The sequence below is a fragment of the Erithacus rubecula genome (assembly GCF_903797595.1).
Source record: "Erithacus rubecula genome assembly, chromosome: 12".
Classification (NCBI taxonomy): Eukaryota; Metazoa; Chordata; class Aves; order Passeriformes; family Muscicapidae; genus Erithacus; species Erithacus rubecula.
This window is the reverse complement of record NC_136664.1, coordinates 6,303,543-6,324,414: the sequence shown is the minus strand read 5'-3', so window position 1 is coordinate 6,324,414 and position 20,872 is coordinate 6,303,543. Positions and strand designations below refer to the sequence as shown.

General features: G+C 56.9%; 2 protein-coding genes across 4 annotated transcripts; one reads left to right on the top strand and one right to left on the bottom strand.

Moving 5' to 3' along the window:
* Positions 1 to 778: 778 nt before the first annotated feature.
* On the top strand, positions 779 to 6,181 carry PARD6A (par-6 family cell polarity regulator alpha). 2 transcript variants are annotated; one of them, XM_079316379.1, is made up of 3 exons: positions 779 to 970; positions 2,252 to 2,474; positions 5,132 to 6,181. In XM_079316379.1, exons 1-3 carry the CDS (start codon positions 794 to 796, stop codon positions 5,914 to 5,916), a joined length of 1,185 nt encoding a protein of 394 aa, XP_079172505.1. In that variant the 5' UTR covers positions 779 to 793; the 3' UTR covers positions 5,917 to 6,181. The 2 variants fall into 2 exon arrangements, with proteins under 2 accessions (XP_079172505.1, XP_079172504.1); XM_079316378.1 differs by having other exon boundaries at positions 5,129 to 6,181.
* Positions 6,107 to 19,818, bottom strand: ENKD1 (enkurin domain containing 1). 2 transcript variants are annotated; one of them, XM_079316383.1, is made up of 9 exons: positions 19,736 to 19,818; positions 17,110 to 17,221; positions 15,473 to 15,601; positions 14,991 to 15,215; positions 13,720 to 13,892; positions 11,532 to 11,693; positions 9,857 to 10,026; positions 8,891 to 9,027; positions 6,107 to 8,426 (listed from the first exon to the last, which is right to left on the bottom strand). In XM_079316383.1, the coding sequence occupies exons 3-9, from the start codon at positions 15,555 to 15,557 to the stop codon at positions 8,266 to 8,268; spliced, it is 1,113 nt and encodes a 370-aa protein (XP_079172509.1). In that variant the 5' UTR covers positions 15,558 to 15,601; positions 17,110 to 17,221; positions 19,736 to 19,818; the 3' UTR covers positions 6,107 to 8,265. The 2 variants fall into 2 exon arrangements, with proteins under 2 accessions (XP_079172509.1, XP_079172510.1); XM_079316384.1 differs by lacking the exon at positions 19,736 to 19,818 and having other exon boundaries at positions 15,473 to 15,579.
* Between the last annotated feature and the right edge of the window lie 1,054 nt (positions 19,819 to 20,872).

Here is a 20,872-nt window from a genome sequence, read left to right as displayed (position 1 = left end):
CAAGGAGATGTGCTCTGGTTGCAGATCCTGGCAGTCTGGTGCTGGGACGGGCACAGAGAGGCTTTGCCACACACCCGGTGAACTTGGCCAGTTTCCCTCCACTCGCTCAGCTGTTCCACTGCTCAGTCAAACAAATCATCCCCGAAATAATGAACCTTGCCTGGCCCACACTGCTCTGGGGCAGCGCCAAACTTCCCTGCCAGACAAGGGAGAAAAACCAGAACGAACGTGTAACCGGGAGATGGGGAATGAGTGGCACAGCTGGAAAACATCCCCTGCTACCAGGGTTGGCTCTGCCAAAGGCCACCAAGCCGGGAAGCCCCCGGCCAGTGTGGAGAAACACCCGGATATTCCCAGGCGGCCGAGGCTTCCACGGTGACACTCACGGGGATTCCGTGCGGATGCTGGCCGCGTGACAGAGCTCGGTGTCCCCAGAGAGGGGCCGCTGTTGGGTTTAATGTGTCGCTAATGAGGTTCCTGACAGCAATGGGATGCCTGAGGTTATCGGCGCGGCGCTCGGTGCTGTCCCGGAGCGACGGGAACCGGAGCCGTGCTCGGGGCCGACGTGGAGGGGAAGGGGATGGGGATGAGGATGGGGGTGGGGGTGAGGATGAGGATGAGGATGAGGATGAGGATGAGGATGAGGATGAGGATGAGGATGAGGATGAGGATGAGGATGAGGATGAGGATGAGGATGAGGACGGGGTTCCTGCCGCCCGCCCGTCCCCACCCCCGTTACCACGGCGACGTTGTCAGCAGCCACCTGGCCACGCCCCGCGCCCCGCCTGAGCCAATGGCGCGGCGGCGCCCGGCCTGCCCGCCGGTGACGTCATGGCCGGTGAAAATCCCCCGTGGCCGCGGGAGCGGCGGTGGCGGCGCGGCCCCGCGGCCCGGCCCGGCCCGCACCATGGCCAAGCACCACCGCACGCCGGCGCGCTCCGCCGAGCCCGTCATCGAGGTCAAGAGCAAGGTAAGAGCCCGCCGGGAACGGGGCCGGTGATGCTGATGCCGATGTCCGCGCCGGTTCCGCCGGGTCACGACCGAGCGCGTCGCCCCCGCGTCGGGCAGCACACGTGCGGTGGCACCGCGCACCGGGGAGCGGCGCGGGAGCCGGGCCGTGCGGGCGCTCCGCTCCCTGCGCCGCGGCGGCGCTGCCCGGAGCCTCCCCGAGCCCAGCCCGGCCCGGCGGCTGCGGGTCCCGTCACCGTGGGCTCTGTCGGGCCGCGGGCTCGCTTGGCGCGGCCGTGGGAACGCCGTGGGAACGCTCGCCAGATGCGCAGGGCGCCGGTGCGCCGTTCCGGCAGCGCCGGTGTGCGGGGTGGCCCCGCCGGTGCGGGTGTGCGGGGTGTGCGGTCACCCCGGGGACGCACCTCGTCCAGATGTGCACTCACCCAGATGTGCGTGCTCGCCAAGCCATGCTCATTCCCGGCCATGCCATCAGCCAGATGTGCACCCCCAGCGAGGGACCTGCCCCCGCCGTGCATCCAGATGTGCACACCTGCATGACTGTGCGTTCGCCCAGTTGTGGTCTCCCCCAGAAGCGTCTGCTTATCCAGATATGTGCTCACCTGGCACACCCTTGCCCAGATGTGTGCCGTCACCCAGATGTGCACCATTATCCACCTGTGCCCACAGACCCATCCCTATGCTCAGCCAAATGGGTGCACTCCCTTTCTGCCCCCTTATCCAGCTGTGCACTCGCCCAGCCGTGCCACTGCCCGCTCGGGACCCCCGGCAGGGTGCAGGGTGTCCTTCCCAGGACGTGGTGGCCACCGCCTGTCCCGACAGCTGAGGTGTGACCCCCGCGGGCAGCGCGATCCTCGCAGTGTTCCTCAGCCTGTTCTTAATTGGCTTCCCCTTGGTCGTGACGGAAGGAGGCATTAATTAGCGCTGTTGCTCACCAGGTGCTACGGCAGCGCCCGTGTCGCAGGGAAGGGCCTCCCGGCAGCACGGAGTCTGCCACGGCTGGTGGTGCGGCCAGAGGGTCCTTCCTCTGCCGCGGGACCATCTTTCTGCCCCATCCCTTCAGTGTTTGGGCAGAAAAAACGGCTTCGCTCCTTTTACTTTGTTTTTGGGATGGGCTCTTCCTGCCTGGCGCTGCTGCCTTGGTGCTGCCGGGCTCAGGAGCTCTGCCTGCCTCGGGGCAGCTCTGTGTGGTGCCCTGCCTGCATCAGTCCTGCCGGCCGGAGCCAGCCCTGCCCACAGTCACCCTCTTCCTCCTCTTCCTCCTCTTCCTCGTCCTCCTCTGCAGTTCGATGCTGAATTTCGCCGCTTTGCCATGAAGCGCTCCAGCACCGGCAGCTTCCAGGACTTCTACCAGCTGCTGCAGACAGTGCACCAGATCCCGCGGGTGGACGTGCTCCTGGGCTACACCGACATCCACGGCGACCTCCTGCCCATCAACAACGATGACAACTACCACAAAGCCCTGTCCTCTGCCAACCCCCTCCTCAGGGTCATCATCCAGAAGAAGGGTAAGTGGGGTGCTGGATGTGCCCTCCTGTCAGGAGAGATGAGCCACATCCCGTGGTGCTGTCCCACCTTTGGACTGCTCACACACGCTCCAACCACTGCTTTGGTGGATGGATGTGGAGATGGTGGCACTGGGAGGCTGCCAGAACCCTGCCAGGGCTGTGGCACCCACGTGGGCTCTCCCTGGCAGCTGAGGGCAACTGCCTCAGCCCAGCCCCATGTGACCTGGTGAGCAAAGGCAGATCTTTGCAATTCATCCCTCTGAAGTTGTGTTCTCCAGCCAAGCTTGCGTGGGCTCCAAGATAACACCCCTGTTACTCCTGTGAGTGCTGTGCCAGCAGCCTCATCCAGCTCCCTGCCCTGAGGGGGCAACAGCCATCACTTTGGCAGATCTCTCAGGGTACCAGGTGCTGCTGGATTTTTGGTGGTGGGAAGAGGCTTGGTGCCTCCCCGACAGACCAGGGGTTTGCCCTTACCTTAGTGGCATATTCCCACAGGTACACCTGATAGCAATCCTGATAGCAGCGTCCTGGAGAGGGTGAGAGCCTCCAAGTGACAAACACCCCGAGTTTGCTGGGAAAACAAGCCCGTCCCCTTCCACTCAGTTTAGCACCAGGGTTTTCTCTTTCATAGCATCATCAGTCAGCAGTTCACAGAGCCAGAGCCTGACCCAGAGCCACAGTTTTCCCTGCACAGTATCCAGAGCGAGTCTGTGTTTCCAGCTCATGTCAGTGGTATGAAATCTCTGAGGGGTGATGCTGCTGGCCAGCCCTGGCTGCTGTGTCAGTTTTCCTGGGCTTTTGCATCAGGGTGATGTGGGATACCCTGGACATGTGTTTCCTCTGTGGCTGCCTGGTGTGGGGGCTGGTAGCAGTGATCCAGGCTGGAGTAGGTAGTTCACTCAGGAACTGTGGCTGCCAGCACCAAACCATGCCCTGTTCTTGGCCCAGTGCTTGGACCCAGGCTGTGACATGGAGAGCCAGTGCAGGGGTGGGTGTGCCAGTGCTGTGGGAACTTCACTTCTGCTCCCAAGAGCCACCCTTTGAGCTGCTGGAATAGCCTGTGAGGGCCCATGGCTGACTGTGCCAGTGTGCAGAGGGAGCAGGCAGAGCCTGGCTCCATCATAAGGAAGGCAAGCAGGCAGCACCAGGGAGCCCCAGCACTCAGCTGTGCCCACAGGAGAGGGGCCACAGGGCCAGCAGCACCACAGGGAGGTGAGCAGAGAGGCCAGGAGCAAGTCCTGGGTGAATCACAGCTAATTTAAAATGGATCCAGGTCATCCCAAGGCTGGGCTGTCGTTGAACCGGTCTGGGTCGCTGAGGAATGTGGCTGCAGAGCCTCTCACATGCCGGGTGCAGGGAGCTGTGCACACACACAGTGTGCTCCTGGCAGTGGGCTCTCCAGCAGCCAGTCCTGACACAGTGAGGCAAAAAGCAAAGGCTGCAGCTGGGCTCCCCTCTGTGCCATCACCCTGTTGAGTGAAGCCATCCCTGCAGGGCAGCTCGGCTGGGACAATGGCACTGGCCCTCCTTGGCTGGGCCAAAGCTCATGGGAAGGGCAGGGGAAAGTGTGGGACATTGCCAGGACCACCACTGGGCTCATCCTTGGCGTGCTGGACCTGCCTGGCCCAGCCACTCTGCGCCCCTTGGAGAGGAGCTGTGTGCTGAAATAGCTGTGGGAAAGCCTCCGCCGCCCTTCCCCGAGCTAAAAATATGCCAAGGCTGTGTGTGCAGGGAGATATTTATAAGCCAGGAGCCCTGGCAGGCTGGCTTGCCTAGGGAGAAATCCCATGTCCCCTGGGCTTGGGGACATCCCTAGCAGAGCCCTGCAGCTGGAGCAGGGTCCAGATGCTGGTGGGGGACACTGTAGGGAATATGCTGACCATGGGTCCCCCATGGAAAGAGATGGGGAGAAACCAGAGAGGAACCAGGGGATACTCCCCAGCACCTGGTGGATGAGGCCAAGCATGATGGGTTGGAGCTGGGCCCCAGGAGCAGCCCCAGGCCATGGTCCAGAAGGAGGGAGTCAAACTCTATATGAAGGTGCTTGATGGTAGAATAAGAGATAGGGGCACAAATCAGTCTGGGATATTCAGGGGCCCTGAGGATGCTGCAGCCCTGGCACAAATTTCCAGGAGGTGGGGAGTCTCTGTCCTTGGGAATGGCAGAGTTCTGCAGGACACGGTGGTGATCACTAACTCATGCCAGCAATAGCCCTGCTGTGGTGGTGCAGAGGACTCTGGTGCTGTCTCCTGGGGTTGGACTCACCCTAAGGGAGTTGGCTGCCACCACAGCACACATGGCTGGGGGGGTCCTCTGTCCCCAAACCCAAACTGGGGCATGGCCGCAGCTCCCAGGCCATCAGGGCTGGCAGCTCTAGTGTTAAACTGCAGAGTTTGGCTTAAAGTGTGATTAAGGCTGAATCACTGCCTCGATCCCACTAATCCTGGCCTGTGTGCCTGTGTACGCCGGGTAATCCCAGGAGATGGGCCCCAGCAGAGACAGGCTGCAGGGAAAGCCAGGCTGATGATCTGGGGAGGAAAAGCCGGTGAGACCTGCAGGGCCCTTCTGCTGCCTGCTGCCCCGGCACCTGGGGCCAAGGCCACGCGTGCACATCCCCAGCAGCGCCTGACCCGCGTCCTCCCTTGCTCCCGCAGCAGAGTCCGACGCCAGCGTCTTCGCCTCCAACTCCCTGCAGCGCAAGAAGAAAGGGCTGCTGCGGCCGGCGCACTACCGGGCCAAGCCTCACCTGCTCATCGGGATGCCGCAGGACTTCCGCCAGATCTCCTCCATCATCGACGTGGACATCCTGCCCGAGACGCACCGGCGCGTGCGGCTGCACAAGCACGGCTCCGACAAACCGCTGGGCTTCTACATCCGCGACGGCGTCAGCGTGCGCGTGGCGCCGCAGGGCGTCGAGAAGGTGCCCGGCATCTTCATCTCCCGCCTGGTGAAGGGCGGCCTGGCCGAGAGCACGGGGCTGCTGGCCGTGAGCGACGAGATCCTGGAGGTGAACGGCATCGACGTGGCCGGCAAGTCGCTGGACCAAGTGACGGACATGATGGTGGCCAACAGCCACAACCTCATCATCACCGTCAAGCCGGCCAACCAGCGCAACAACGTCATCCGCAGCAGCAAGGCCTCGGGCAGCTCGGGCGTGTCCACGGACAGCACGCCCAGCCAGCAGACCCCCAGCCCCGCCTCGCAGTACCTGAGCAACTACAGCACGGCCGAGAGCGACGAGGAGGGCGACCTGGTCATCGAGAGCGACAGCGCGTCCCACTACGTGCCCGGGGGCTGCCCCAACGGGGGCCCCGCCGACGGACCCCTCCCACCCAGCCTGTCCCCGCACAGCTCGCGGGGCTCCCTGCAGTCCCTCGGCAGCCACGACGGCAGCCCCGGCCGGGGCAGCGCGCGGGAGGATGGCACCCTCCTCACCCTATAGCTGCAGGGCCTGTGCCACTGGCTTTCTGCTGGTCGGGCTGGATGCGGACACCAGGGTGATGGTGTGGGCAGGGCTGGAGAGGGGCTGCCCTCTGCCCTCTCCCTGTGACCCCAAGAGCTCCCACTGTGGCACCCACTCAAGCTGGGCACTGCCCCTTTGAGCCCCCTTGCCTCCCCTTCCAAGCAAGAGGGGGTTTTTAATTGTTTTATTGAAATATGCATCATTAATATATTGCAACGGACAGTAAAACTTTTTCTAGAAAGCATCACGCCTGTCCCTGATTCATCTCACTGCAGGGAGGAGGGGGACAGTGGGGGTACCCAGCCCAGTGCACAGCAGGCAGTGCTCACCCCCACCTGGGGACAGTGGCCTTAGCACACTTTGTGACTTTGCTGCTGTGCTGAACAACCCCACCGAGACCCGTGGTGCTGTCCCAGGACACTGATCCAGGCTGTTTGGGGCAGCCTGATGCAGTCAGCATTGCTTGGCCCCTCCATTCCCACTTGTCCCCACTACTGGGCCCCACTAGTGCAGGGGCACCTGGTCTGGCAGCAGCATTTTGGCTGTCACTCAGCACTAAAAATGCTGTTTGGGATAGTGCAGCCCCATCTTCCTCCTTCAACCCCAAGCTCAGGGAAGGGGGGTCCACACCTGTCCCTGCTGCTCTGCTGGGCTCCCAGCACCCTCAGTCCCTCTCCCAAAAGTGCCAAGCTGATGGTGGCACTCACTGCTGCCAAGGGCTTGTGGTGGCACTGGCAAGGAGGAAGACCTGCAGCTCTCAGGGTCTGAAAAGCCCAACTCTCCATTCAGAGCCTGAGGCCAGGGCAGGCAGGGAGTGCAGCAAGGGCTGAGGACACTCATGGCACACAGCCAGGGCCCTGACAGACCAGAGAGCAGATCTGACAGCAGGGCTGGTTAGCCCAGGCTTGTTTTGGGCAGGGAGGTGCCCAGGGCTGTGCCCATGGCCCCCAGTCACTCTCACCTGGCCGGCTCAGCCGGGCTCTGGGGTGGCCCCAGGGGCACATGGGGTGATTTTCCAGTTGGCATCTCACCTCCTCCAGCCCTTGAGTGCCAAAATATTCCCCAGCCCTTGGCAGCAGCGTCAGCCCTGATGTCCCAGGGCACTGCAGTGTGCCAGGCAGGGCTAGAATACTCCACAATATCCCCACCCGACAAAATCCTGTCCAGGATGGACAACCCCTGCTGCAAAGGCAGCTGCTTGGGGGATCCATGCACAGTATCCCCACCTTGTGTAGCAAAAGGAGACAGAACAATGGCACAAGCTGCAAGAAGAGAAAACTTGATGGGATTTCAGGGGAAGAAGTGTTCCCCCTGAGGCCTGCACTGTCTGGAGACAGAGCCCCAGCAGGGTGATGGGGGTAACCCCATCCTTGCAGGTTCTCCTAATTCAGTTGGATATGTCTCCAAGCTGTGGCACCAAGCCCTCCAGCCATCCCTTACAGCTTAAAATTTTCTTTGCTTCATGCAGCAAGATCCCTACAAAGGTCTGCACAGGTTCCTGCATGGCATCTGAAGGTAAGGCAGCAGTGAGCTCACCCACATGACAGAACCTTCCCAGCCCTGTCCTGCCAGCCTGTGGATGGAGATCTGGCAGGAATGTGCACATTCTCCAGAGCATGTCCCATCACCATGTCCCAGCACCCAGCCCTGCCTGCACACTGATGGTTTCTGCTGCCCACACCACTCCTCAGGCCCTGCTGGGCCCACTGGGAGCTGCACACACCCTGTGAGATGGAAATGATGATTTATTGGAGTCTCTCCTGCCACACAGACAACAAAGGCTTCTCCAGACATATGACCAGATCCTCCTGACAGCCCAGCCCTTCCCTGGGCACAATACACTGTAGCTCTGTGCCTCTTTCTTGTCCCCAAACTGTTCCAAGTCCTCATGTGCTCAGGATGAGCCATCACCATGGTCCTGCTTAGAGTGGTGAAAAGGAGTGGTGACAAGGAATACCACAGGCAGCAGCACAAGAGACCTCCTACCAATTTGTAGAAGTAGGAAAAAAGGGAAAGTAAGAGGTGATGCCAAATCCAAAACACAGAGCTGATCTGTGACAAGTCAAGCAGCAGAGACAACTGTTCTCCAGACCACTGAGCAGGGCCTTCATTAGGGCATCTCCCTCCCTTTCCTGTGGACAAGATACAGCTCACTGAAAGGTGAGCAAGAGATGCCAGCTGCATATTGGGCACTGTTATGGGTATTTGCATGGGCCCATGGACTGGAAATTGGCTTCTTCTCCTTCCCTCCCAAAAAGTGATGTCCATTCCTGCCCAGCAACAAAGGATGTTCAGGCAGAGCAGCACAGCACACCTGGTCCCACCAGCTCAGGAGTCCAACTTGATGAAGACTTTTGGCCTTGAGAAAATTTTGATTGCCTCATCTATCTGGGAGAGCTTCCTCTCGAGCTCTACCCGCCTCTTCTGCATCTTGAGGCTGTCTCCACTCATTGGCAGCAGAACCAGGTCCTTTATCAGCTGCTCCTGGCCTGTAAAAAGAGAAAACAAGAAGCTGTGTAAGTTGAAGAGCAAACAAATCCATCATTTTCCTAGTGCTATGAGCATGAACACAACAGCAGCACTGGACAAAGGACCTAGAATCCTTCTATATACAGCTCAGCTGGATGGGGACCTGAGGGACCTGCTGCAGCTTTGAGAACCAAGGATTGGACTACAGACCTCTGAAGGTCCCTTCCAAACAAAATCTTTCTAAGATTTTAGGAGCAATAGCAACCCCAACATGAGGTCCACTGGACAAGTCTGCTCCAGAGAGCCAGTCCTGTAACCTGCAGTAGATTGCTCTTTCCATTAACACAGCTCACACCCTGCCTACACACACCTTAACCCAGGCAACCCTCCAAGAGGCAGGAATCTGTGTCCCTGTGTCTCTTCTCCCTTATCCTGTCTAGGGTGTGTTTTTCAGGGCTGGAATCCCCGTTTGCTTTCCCCTTACTCTGTTGGAGGCTGCTGAGGGTGTCCAGGCGCTGGCTCTCGGCCATCATGGTGTGCCCGGGCGGCGTCTCGGGGTCGGGCAGGTTCCGCAGCCGCTCCTCCCTCTGCCTGCGCCACTGCTCCTTCCTCTCCAGCAGGCTGCAGGCAAAGGAGAGCAGCTGTCAGCACATCTGGCAGGGGGGTGGCACAGGGGCCAGGAATGTGCCCTTCAAACCCTGCCCTCCAAACCCTGCCCATCTGTGTCACTGGCTGAGGACCCCAGGGACCCACACGCTGGCACAGACCCTCATGGTGGGGGATATACTGTGTTTAAACCACACATGGGGACAAGCAAATGTGCTCCACGTGCACCAAAGGGCTCCTGGCAGAAATGCACTCAGGCCAACATGTGCTCCTTGGAGAGAAGGGCTGCTGCTTGTCATTTCTGGCTGAGTGCTCGCCAAACCATCTGTGGGTCAGTGGCAGAATGAAGGCAGACAGAGCAGCTCATGGGCAGGGATGCTGGCAGAGGACAGCACAGCCAAAGGACTGGCACCACAGTCAGTCCTAGGACAGGGTCTGTTTCCCATGCAGAGCCCCAAAATGCACAGCACTAGCTGGATGTTCCCAGAAGCCAGGTGCAAGGCAGGATGAGCACTTGTGAGGCACAGCGAGCTCCAAAATCAGAGCTTTTAATGCCAAAGCTGCATCACATGGAACAAAGCTTACAAAGGGGCAAGAACACATTTCTCAAGGCACACAGAGCTTCCCCATATCAGCATCACTGTGCAACAGCAAGCAAGGGAAGAGGAGACAAAACACCCCCTGAGCCCTGCCACACTGGGCATGGGATGCTGGTGAAGAAATCAGGAAGGACAGGATTTACACCCCAGCTCACTGTGAGTGCGCCTCTGTGCCCAGCCCATCTCCCTAGGCAGAACCTGGGGGTGCAGCTAATGTCAGGTGGAGCAGAGAGGGGCACACATACTACTGGGGGACGTGTCCCTTCTGCTTGGCGTTGTACTCGTCCTGCTGGCGGCGCCTCTGCTGCAGCAGCTGGGCCAGCGCCTGCAGGGACTGCGAGCGGCGCAGCGGCGCCCGCCCGGCAGCGCAGGCGTTGTGCCTGATGAAATCAACGCTCCTGCCCTCCAGCTGCACCTGCAAGAGGAGAGAGCAGGGCATCAGGGGCAGGCTGGGCACCTGCAGGAGGAGAGAGCAGGGCATCAGGGGCAGGCTGGGCACCTGCAGGAGGAGAGAGCAGGGCATCAGGGGCAGGCTGGGCACCTGCATGCTGCTGTTGGAGTGAGAAAGATTATGGAGAGGCAAAAAAACACTAACAAGACGCTCTCTTGCTTGGTGCGGAAAAGAGCAAGAAAGCAATTTATTGAAATTGCCTGAAATAAGGTTATTAGTGCAGAACAGACAGATCATTGGTCAGAGAAGGAGACACCCCTCCTCCCTGGCTTTCTCAGGGACCTTGCAGGTGTTTATCTCTGTTATGATTCTTTCTCTTGTGTTTACAATAAAGAAGAAACCTCTAGCTTGGGAAAAATCCTACCTGAGGCTGAGAAAGTTTCATGGCCTAAGAAAAATATTTAGAACTTGAGAAAAAGGCCTAGCTAAAATGTGCCTAGGCCTTCAGCAGTGTCCACATGCAGCCAGCTGCCACTGTTCACATAAGGGAAAAAGTGAAAATGCAGCACAGAAGGTACTGAATTGTATGACAGCAGGACAGGCACAACCCATCTCAGGGTGCAGTGGCCATGGTTGGGAAGGCAATCACCAAAAGACAAGCCTAAAACTGGCCTCTTTAAGGTCCCCAAGATGACCATATGGCTTAAAAGCCAGAAGGACAGAAAAAACCAGGCATGACATAGTCCCCATGGCACCTACTGCATTTTGAGGGCGGAGGAAAAACAGGTTGGGCATTCACCAGGAAATGCAACAGAACCCCTGGCAGAGCAGGAACTTTGCTGATCCTTGGGGCACTTCCCCATTGACAGCAACCCCACCACAGCTCCTTCTCCGCAAAACAGTGGAGAAGGTGGCTGTGTTTGCATTTAAGACTTCCCTGGTCTTCCTCCTTTGAAGATCATGTCCTGTTTAATTAAGTCATTCATGGCCTTTAGGAACCAACAAACTGACAATCTTGCACTTGCCAAGGGAAAAGGACATGAGTCATGGAGCTGTTTAGGACCTCCCAAACAGACTACTTGAAAGGTTCAGCTACTAATGCTGATTTAACTCTCCTCACTAAAATGCACAATTCATTTCCCACTTTTTAATCTAACATCCAGAAGCCACAGTTCCTTTGATTACACTGGGAACAGCCTCCAAATCCCCAAGATCTCCTGCAAAGCCCTTGGAAGAGCAGATTTGAGATTGTTGGCATGAGGAGGTGGAATTTGCACAGGGAACTTCATGATCTCCTTTACTCTGAAGTGAGGATGAAGCTAGAATTAACAGTCCCTGAATATCCATCTCACCACCCCACTGACCAGGACCCTGCTCCTTCCCTTCAGCCAGGAACAGTATTTACACATCTCCCACTCATGCAGCACATCTGACCCAACACTTGAGGAGAAGATATGAAGAGTTCAAAGCAGGAGCAATGGATCAATGCCAGAAATCCCTGGGATGGATGCAGCTAGTGTGTAACTCACCTTGTTTTCAGCACCCTGTGCCTCTGGAGCCTCTGTGTCTGCTCCTGTTTTTGCTCTGACAGGCCTTGGGGACAGTGGTCTGCATGGCTTGATCCCAGAGCCACAGCGAGAATACGCCCTCAGGAAATTCACAGCCTCAGGGTTTGGAGGTGGGGAGGTCTCCTGGGAAAGGCAAGAAAAGATTCACCACTGAAGGGAGCAAAGAAAAACCCTCTCAACCAAGTCTGGGTGGTCAACCATAAGCCCAGCCACAGGTTTCCAGCAGGCACATGACAGCACACACATTCTGCCATGGCTGGCAGAAGGGGGAAGATAATCTGCAGTCAGCCAGCAAAGGTCAACAAACAGCAACACATCCAGGCCTGGCCACTGAATGAATTGCTAAGAAGTGGGAGGAACTCTGCAGAAACACATTTGGATCCAGCAGGTAGGCACAAAGCTGCCTGCTGAGGTGCTGTTCTCAAGTGCTGCTCTGCTCAGCATCTCAAATCTGTGGTTATATCACTCTAGAAAGAAAAAGGAGCAGAGAGTGAAGGAGTCTGGTGGAATTGCATCTGAGGGGCATCTTCAAAGGCTGTGGCACAGGGATATAGGACTTGATGTCCAGCAGGTAGTCTGGGACTATCTCAGACAGTCATGTTGCAAACAAACCCCAAAAACTGGAAGTTGACACTGTGGCAAGTGAGTGACCTTATGGAAAATGCAGCTGGGGTTCTGTCTTTGGAGTGATGGGAACTGCACAGGGCCACCCCCAGATCCTCACAAACACCCAAGGCCTCAGCTGAACTGCAGCTCCCTGGGGAAGATTCCTTCTTGCCTGGCCCATTCAGCTGGGCAGAGCTGCAGACTGATGGTGGGACTGGACAGCCACATTGGTGGGTTTGGTGTGAGGAGCAGGAATGGGATGTCCTCAGCACTGCCCAGACTGTTCATGCTCCAAAGATGCTCAGTCTTGCTCCAACAGGAGATCTGGATCTCTCTGGTGAGTTAATGAGAATTGCCTTTTCCTAGCACAGCTGGCTCAAAGTTGATTGAGTTTGTGACCTCAGGAGCACAGAGCACAGCTTGCCACATCTCCCTCCATGGGAGCACTTGGACTGCCAGAACCCTTTCCAAGACAACTGCTCCAGTTAACAGCCTTGGGGACAGATGACAGAGAAAAAACTCTGCATTAGTCACCAAGATCCAGCAGAATCAACTGAAACTGAGCAGCAGTAGCAGCTCCACAGAAGGTGGAGATCCTTCACAGGGAACACCTCAGCTCCAGGAGAGCCACAGCAACAGTTAAAGCACCATGAGTCAGTGCCAGGGCCTCTCTGGAGGAGCCCACAAGTAACACACCACGCAGAAACTGCCTGCGCAGAGACCACCCCCTTCCCCAAAACAAAGGAAGAAATGAGCTCAATCTCCCTCTAACCCAGAGCATTTGTCAAACAAGAGTGTAGGCTGGTGCTCTTGAAGCACTCGTGGGTTTGCTCCCATGTGTGGAAGGGTCACAGATATCAAAGAGGTTGGTGACACACCAGGAAGAAGGGACACAGCAGTTGGAACCACTGCCTTGGGAATCATCTGGCCAAGTTTTGCAGTTGTTATCAATACATGTCATTTTAGCATCAAAAACTGGCCATAGATGAAAGGGAAGCAATGCAGAGACGAGGAGGAACTTGAAGGCTCCAACTCAGCACCCTCACAGGCTGTGCTGATCCATGAGGCCTCATGGAGATGTCTGTGCCCCTGAGCAGTGCTTATCCACCAGGACAATCACTTGGGGAAGAATGTGTGGATGCACACTGCCCACTGTGTATCCCCAGGGTGGGATAGCTGCACTGAGGCTCAGTGCAGCCTGCAGATCTGCCTCTGAGAAACCCAATCCATGGGGTTAAACACCACAGTCTATTGGCACAAACCCCAGAGAAGCACTGCCCCAAACATGGGGAAGCTGAGAAGTCAAATGGGAGCATCCCTTGGCAGAAAATATGGCTATGAGGGGGAAGCAGAACAGGGATTATTGCAACATTCTATGGACCCAAAGCACACACCTCACTCACAGCCCCACTGCCACATCTGCCCTTTGTGCTTCAGCACTGAGCTGCCCCCAGATCCTGCAGGCTCCATCATCCCACCATCCCTCATGGCTGAGCCACACCCCAAACCTGCAGAGCTCAGGAGCTCCTCCATAAATACCAACCTGCAGTTTGGCCTTCACCTTTGATTCCACATTTTGGTATTTCTGGGATTTCCAGAGAGCTTTCACAGGCTTGGGCTGGCTGCGCTCCTGGGCTCGCTCCTTCTCCTTGCACTTCTTCTGAATCTCCTTGATCCTCCTCACGTTTTCCTTCTCATAGTCCTTGGCCTCTTTCCCTGCTCAGCAAGGGGAGACACAGCTTCACCTCCCAGACACTGCCACAGCCTGCAGGCTTCTGAGTGCTGGCACCAGAGCACAGATCCCCTCCCAAGCTGGGCCAACAGCCCACAGAACCAGCAAGTTCTTCTCTCTCCTGCAGACTAGACCATCTCTGCATCCTGCCCCTGTTGGATGCACACTCCCAGACCGACTCTTCTGCCAGGGGATGCCCAGATGAGCATCAGAACAGGTCTGTGCACACTGTTGCTCTTCACAGACTCTCTTGTTCTCCACTTGTCCCAGTGTACACAAGCCAGACAAGCTATGCCAGCATCCTCTCAAGAGCAAGGTCATTGCCCAGTTCACTCACATTGTGTTTGTGAAGTAGAAAGGGCAGCAGAGCCTTGAACTTGCACTGTTCCTGGTTTCAGGGTCAGCCATTGTCCCATGTTCAAGTGGACATTATCAAGATTATGGATTAGAGGTTTTGTTTTATTTTATAATCAAAAGTTATCCTTCCTTGGGCTCCCAGGACAGGGGATATCTCAGATAACCAGATAACCAGATGCTCATCCTTCCCCCCCTGCTTGGGCACAGCAGCTGTGGCATCTACCCCACTGGCACCAGCTCAGGGCAATGCCAGCACATGAAGCAAATTAGGGCTCACACAGGGCTCAACCTTATCTCCTTCCTGGACCTCTGAATGTATTCTAGGTGACATCCCTGCCCCAGAGAAGGGAACATATTTTGCAAAGATGTTCTCACATCCACAAATCCTGCCTGGCTTCACCAACTAGGAACTTGCCATGTTAAGCATCCTCCATACATCAAGATTTTGTTTGATTCATCTAGAAGTTTGAGTATAAAGAAACACAAGTATTTGTACCTTTTTTCCAGTCTCTCTTCCCATTCTAAACCTGAGACTGGAGCCAAAACATCACTGACTCCAGCACAGGTGACTCCACTGCGAGGCCAAAGCTGCAGATGGGGTGACCAGCCCTGTGAAGCTCAAGCTCTCCTCAGGCAGCAGATCCTGAGAATCCACCCCAAATCCTGGATGCTTCACCCCTGGCCCCAAAGGCAGCTGAGGCCAGCAGTGATCTGGCTGTACTTACTCTTCACTGGCATCCCCTCATCAAGGGAGATCCCTTCAAGCTGCAGTAAGAGGCTGAGTGTCCCTTTCTGTCCCCTCTCCAGGAATTCCTTTCCACTGGGGCGAATGTGAGGGGCTGGCTGAGCCTGGCAGGCACTGCCCAAAGCAGAACAGGGGTTGAGAACTGAGTCCAGGGGGCCACAGGTTAAATACAGCTTCTGAGCATTTCCTTCCAGCCTCCCTCGAGCTACAGAGAAACAAAAAGGAGAATCTTGTCAGGAAATTATTTTACCTCAGTTTTCTGCACCCACAGCCCACAAACAATGTGAAGGCCCCCTCTTCACCTCTGCCTTATGCTTTCCCATCCTTCAACCAGCTGTACAGACCACTTCAGGATCACCTAACAGAATAGAGACTGCCCAGGACACCAAGGGATAAAAGGCCATCAAGCTGTGTCATGGCAAAGCACAAACTCCCAAACCTGTAACAAGCATCAAGACTCACCTGAGGAGGGGCGTCTGTAATACTCTGGAAAGAGTGTTGGGTCTGGAGGAATGGGTCCAGAAATCCTGGATGGTCCTTCACACATCCTGCCACACACTGCTCTGCCTCTGCCACAGAAGCCAGCCACCACTGAGAACAGAAATGAACAGGGCTCTCTGAGCCACTGAAAAGCTACATTTTATATATACACACTCATATGTATAGAGGAATTTCTAACTTTCATTTGGCACCTCAACCCCGGCTCCAGAGATGTCCTGCTGTTAACAACCACCCCAAATTGGACTTCATGCACCTGAAACAAGGGGTCCAACAGCAATGTCTCTCCTGTGGTTCTATTCTGTTTTTACCAGTGCAGAAAATGCCCACAGTTGCTGTAATATTGGTACCTTCGGTACAACAAATCCTTCCTGGCTTTGTTCTCCCACATGGGAACATCAAAAGCAGACAGAGAAGGAGTGAACAGGAAACACAAGATAGCTGGCCATCATCTGACATCAGGTTTTACCCTGAGATTTGAATTATCCTGTACCCTGGGTTCCCTCTAAAAGGCTCCTGTGGTTCAAACACAGTTTGTCCAGAGGAAGCTGAAGCTCCTGTCCCACATGGCCATATCCTCCCTGAGAACACACCTGTGCTGTCACCACCCCTGAGCAGGCTGGGGCTGAGCCCCAGAAGAACAAACACTTTACAAAGAGACAAAACATTCCACTGCAGGACCATGTGGGGCAGGGACAGGATTTCTGGGGAAGAGCCCAGACAGTTTCTCAGGTCTTGGGGAGAACAGAGTTACTCACTTAGAAGAACATATTTTTAATTTCTGAAGTACTTTTCAAAGCAGCACAGAGCCACAAGTCCCTGCCCTGGCCCACACAGATCCCTGCTTCTCTTCTTTCCATGACAGAATCAGACTCTCCACCAGGACGGGACAGGAGAGCCAGCATCACTCCAAGATCTCCTGGATAGCATTTTTATACCTGTAGCAAACCTGCTCATACCATGAGCATGCAGGGTGCCCCAGCAGCAGGCACAGGCAGCTGCTGAGCTCCCAGCAGAGTCACAAGAGCCTCATCAGAGTCACACCACGACTCTGACAGGCGCCAGGGCAGCTTGGCTGGAGCCACTGCTCTAAGAGCTGCGACTACAACCTGCATTCCCTGACTCCTCAGGCAGTAATTTAAACATTTCTGAGACACCTCAACGGGAACAACCCCTCTCAGGATCCTTGACATGCCAGCACTGATGGGATGCAGCATCTGCAGTTTAATTTATAAACCAATAAACGATCAGTGCAAGGCTGAGTGAGTCTGAGTCATAGCAACTAATGCACTGCAGTCTTCCTTGCTAAATCACCCCTGTTGACAGGAGACCCATTAGCAGAATGCTGTTATTCATCTCCTGGACACAACAGCAGAGGCAGTGCAAGCAGGGCTGACTGCTGCACACCAGCATGCATGTGCAGCCTGTAGCCAGCTGCTCTGGAAAAGCTATTTCTGAAAAGCAGGCACAGACTCTCAGCCACAGATAAAAGGATGCTGGCTTGGTATTATTTAATCTCCTCCATAATGGATCCAACTAAGCCAGACCAGCCTCTCTTATTCTAGAGGGGAAAAAAAAAAAAAAAGAAAAAAAGGATTCACCATGAGATCACTCCAGAAGAGCTACTGGCTTTGAACTGCACATCTGATCTTGATCTGAACTCGAGTCCCAACCCAGTGGTTTACAGGCAAAACGACAGGCTGAAATCAAGACCTGTAACACAGCAGACAATTACTGTGGGGGATTGAAGGAGGAAAGGCAGGCTGATGGGAGGCGGGGGATGAAGGCTCATTTTATACCTTCACATCCCAACTGCACCCTGCCCTGCTGCAGGGAATTTGCAAATGACACCCACTCCCTGATTTGCAAGTCACATCACCTCTGGCTTGGGATCCTGCAAGATCAGACAACCTCATTACAGCAGGGAGCACCTTGCCCATGTAGGGAGCTACAGGGACACAGGTCCCAGCAGCAGTGTCCCAGCCCTGTCCCAGCTGCCAAGCCTCAGTCCAAACACTGGCACAGACTTCCCAAGCTGAGCTCTGCTGACCACGGGCCTGTTTGGGGGACACAGAGAGACCCTCATGGCTCACTCCTGTGCCTTTGCAGCACACCAACAATCCTGTGCTGAGCCAACTCCATTCACTGCCCCTGCATCAAACAAGTCACAAATTTCACTGGGTTTGTTTTCTGCCCATGTAACCTTTTGTCCAGAAGGAACATGACTATTACATCCACAGGGGGATCAGAGAAACACTGGAGCAAGCACCAGGGAAACACAGCAGGAGCATATACTTATGGACACAGAGGAGAGGGATGAGGGAATAGGGTCAGACATCCTGGGCACAATCTGATCACTGCCTGCACCCAGAAAAGCATCTGCCTTACCACCACACCAGAAACCTAACACCAACAATGCAGTGCCAACCTGCTGCCATCAGACACACACCATTTATGCATTCACAGGCTGTGAGACGCAGGAACACTCTGCAGAACCAGCTGAAAAAGTCCAGGCAAACAGACATATGTGTTTCTCCCCACCTCTGCACTCCCTAGGGAAGAGTCACAGCTCCCAGAACTCTGCACAGCTACAGGAGGCACAGAGCAGTTGCTGGAGTAACCCAACAACTTCAACACTGCTCATTCAGCCCAGTGTGCTGCTCCCTTCTCCACCAGAACCACAGCTTAATGCTGCCCTAGCAGCCAAGCAATGCAGGCTCCAGCTCTCCCAGTGTCTGCAAGTTTAATAATCATTAACTCAACTCTGTGCCCTTTGCTGCAGCTGACCAAGTGGTAAAAATGCTACTTATCCCCCTGGTAAACTGAGCCCTTTCAGAGCCTGTAAGAACCACAGCTTCCTTTTGTGGCTTGTTTTTGGCATTGTAGTTAAGGTAACTGCAAAACATGGGAACAGACAAGTCTCAGGCAGGTGCATTTCACAGCCTTGAACCCTCGGCATCTGATTTTCAAGCATTCCCTCTTCCTCACACATGACATTTTCACTGTGCCTGGGTCCCTGGCCAGGAAGCTGCTACCACACACAGAGCTGATGCCAGCCCAGCTTCTTGCCTTCATGAGCCAATCACTGCAGAAAGCATGGGAAAAAACATCCCACGGTTGTGATAAGCTGTGATAAGCAGAGCAAGTCATCTGCAGCAAATCAAAGGGCTAATCTCCATGCAGCTGGTCTTGCATGTTTGATTCCTTCCTCAACAGTTTTAGCTGAATTGGAAAGTCACATCAGGATAACTTCCATGCCCGAGGGCAGCACCAAAACAGCACCAATGGATCTGAGACCACACCTGAACAACTGGGAGCTGGGACCAGAGGTCAATGTGCTGTGAACTTACCCAGTGGTTTTTGTCCCTGCCTTAGCCTTCTCCTTGCTGATTGCTATGGGAGAGATTACTATTCTCCTTTTAATACTATTCTCCACGCGGGTTTCCTCAGGTCTCACCAGCTTTTTCTCACCTACCAGTCTCAAAGACCCATTTTTCCTTTTGTCTCTCTGAAAACAGAGGGACAGGCACAGCCAGGTACAATTCTGGCATTTGCATTTCTGGGAGCTGGTGTGTCCCAGCAGCTCTTTAGGAATAAAGCCGGCTTGGACAGCCTGCCCAGGGAGTCAGACGCATTTCCTGCAGCAGCTGGGGCAGGAGCAGAACGAGGGCCGAGGAAGGTGGGCAGAGACTGATGTGGCTGTAACAGCTGCAGCCCAGCCCTCTCTGGAGGGCAAGGGCAGATGACGACACCTGAAAGCGTGGGATTCCTCTGGGATGCAATTCCCGTGCTGAGGCTGGAGCAGCCCCACCGGGAGAGCAGCACCAGCCGCGCCTGGGGACACGTGCTGGACCCGGCACGGCGCTGAGCGCCAGCGGGCACGGCTGGGGACCGGGCACGGCTGGGGACCGGGCACGGCTGGGGACCGGGCACCCCGGGAACCGGGCACGGCTGGGGACCGGGCACCCCGGGAACCGGGCACGGCTGGGGACCGGGCACGGCTGGGGACCGGGCACCCCGGGGACCGGACACCCCGGGGACCTTGCTGGCTCCCTCGGGAGCGCTGCCAGCAGCGCAGTCCCGCGTGTCGGGCCCGCAGCCTCCCCCGCGGGCGCTGCCCCTGCCCCGGGCCCGGCGCTTCCCGGCCCGGCTCCCCGCTGTCCCCGGCTCCCCGCTCCCGAGCCCCGGGCCCGGCAGGCCCTGTGCGGCTGGCCCGGCAGCACTCACCGAGGCAGGCGCGGAGAAGCGCTCCGGCCGGGCCGGGCAGGGCTGGGCCCGCCCGCCGCAGCCGCAGCCGAGGGCCCGGCCCGGCCCCGCCGCTCCCCGGCAACCGCCGCTTCCGCCGGCATGGGCGGGCCCGGCCCGGCGCCCGCGCTGCTGCCGCGGCACCGCCGGCACACCGAGCCCGGGAATACCGAGCCCCGGGGACACCGAGCCCGGGGGACACCGAGCCCGGGGGATACCGAGCCCCAGGAACACCGAGCCCCGGGGGACACCGAGCCCCGGGAACACCGAGCCCCGGGGGATACCGAGCCCCGGGGACACCGAGCCCCGGGAACACCGAGCCCGGGGGACACCGAGCCCGGGGGAACACCGAGCCCCGGGGGATACCGAGCCCCGGGGACACCGAGCCCCGGGGGATACCGAGCCCCGGGGGATACCGAGCCCCGGGGACACCGAGCCCCGGGGGATACCGAGCCCCGGGAACACCGGGCCCCGGGGACACCGAGCCCGGGGGATACCGAGCCCCAGGAACACCGAGCCCCGGGGGACACCGAGCCCCGGGAACACCGAGCCCCGGGGGATACCGAGCCCCGGGGACACCGAGCCCCGGGAACACCGAGCCCCGAGGACACCGAGCCCCGGGAACACCGAGCCCGGGGCACCGAGCCCCGGGGGATACCGAGCCCGGGGGATACCGAGCCCCGCTCCCTGATGCGCAGCATCTGCACCAGACGCAGAGAATGCCCGGGGGAATCCGGGCTTCGCGGCTGGAACGCGCCTCGCTCACAGGGGCGCTCCTGGGGTCGCCATCCCGCTCGCCGGGGCAGGGCACTTGAGGCCGTAGCCAGCCCCCGAGAGGCCCCTTCCACCTCTCTGCACTATTCTCTTTCTCACCTAGGAGTCTCGACACCCTTCTTCCTTCACGGGGATCATCTGGACACGTTTTGTGCTTCCTTCTAGAGAAGGAACTGCACTTTAGATTTTTTTCTGCCCAATACAAAGTTAGTGACAAAGGCACAAAGGAAAGTTCTCAGTTCCAGGACAGTTTCAAAACAGACCCCAAACTGGCATGGAAACAGTCAGGGCTTTTCTATCTGAGTGAAGGTGGTGACTGCAAGGTGAGCTCTGAGTCTCCTGTTC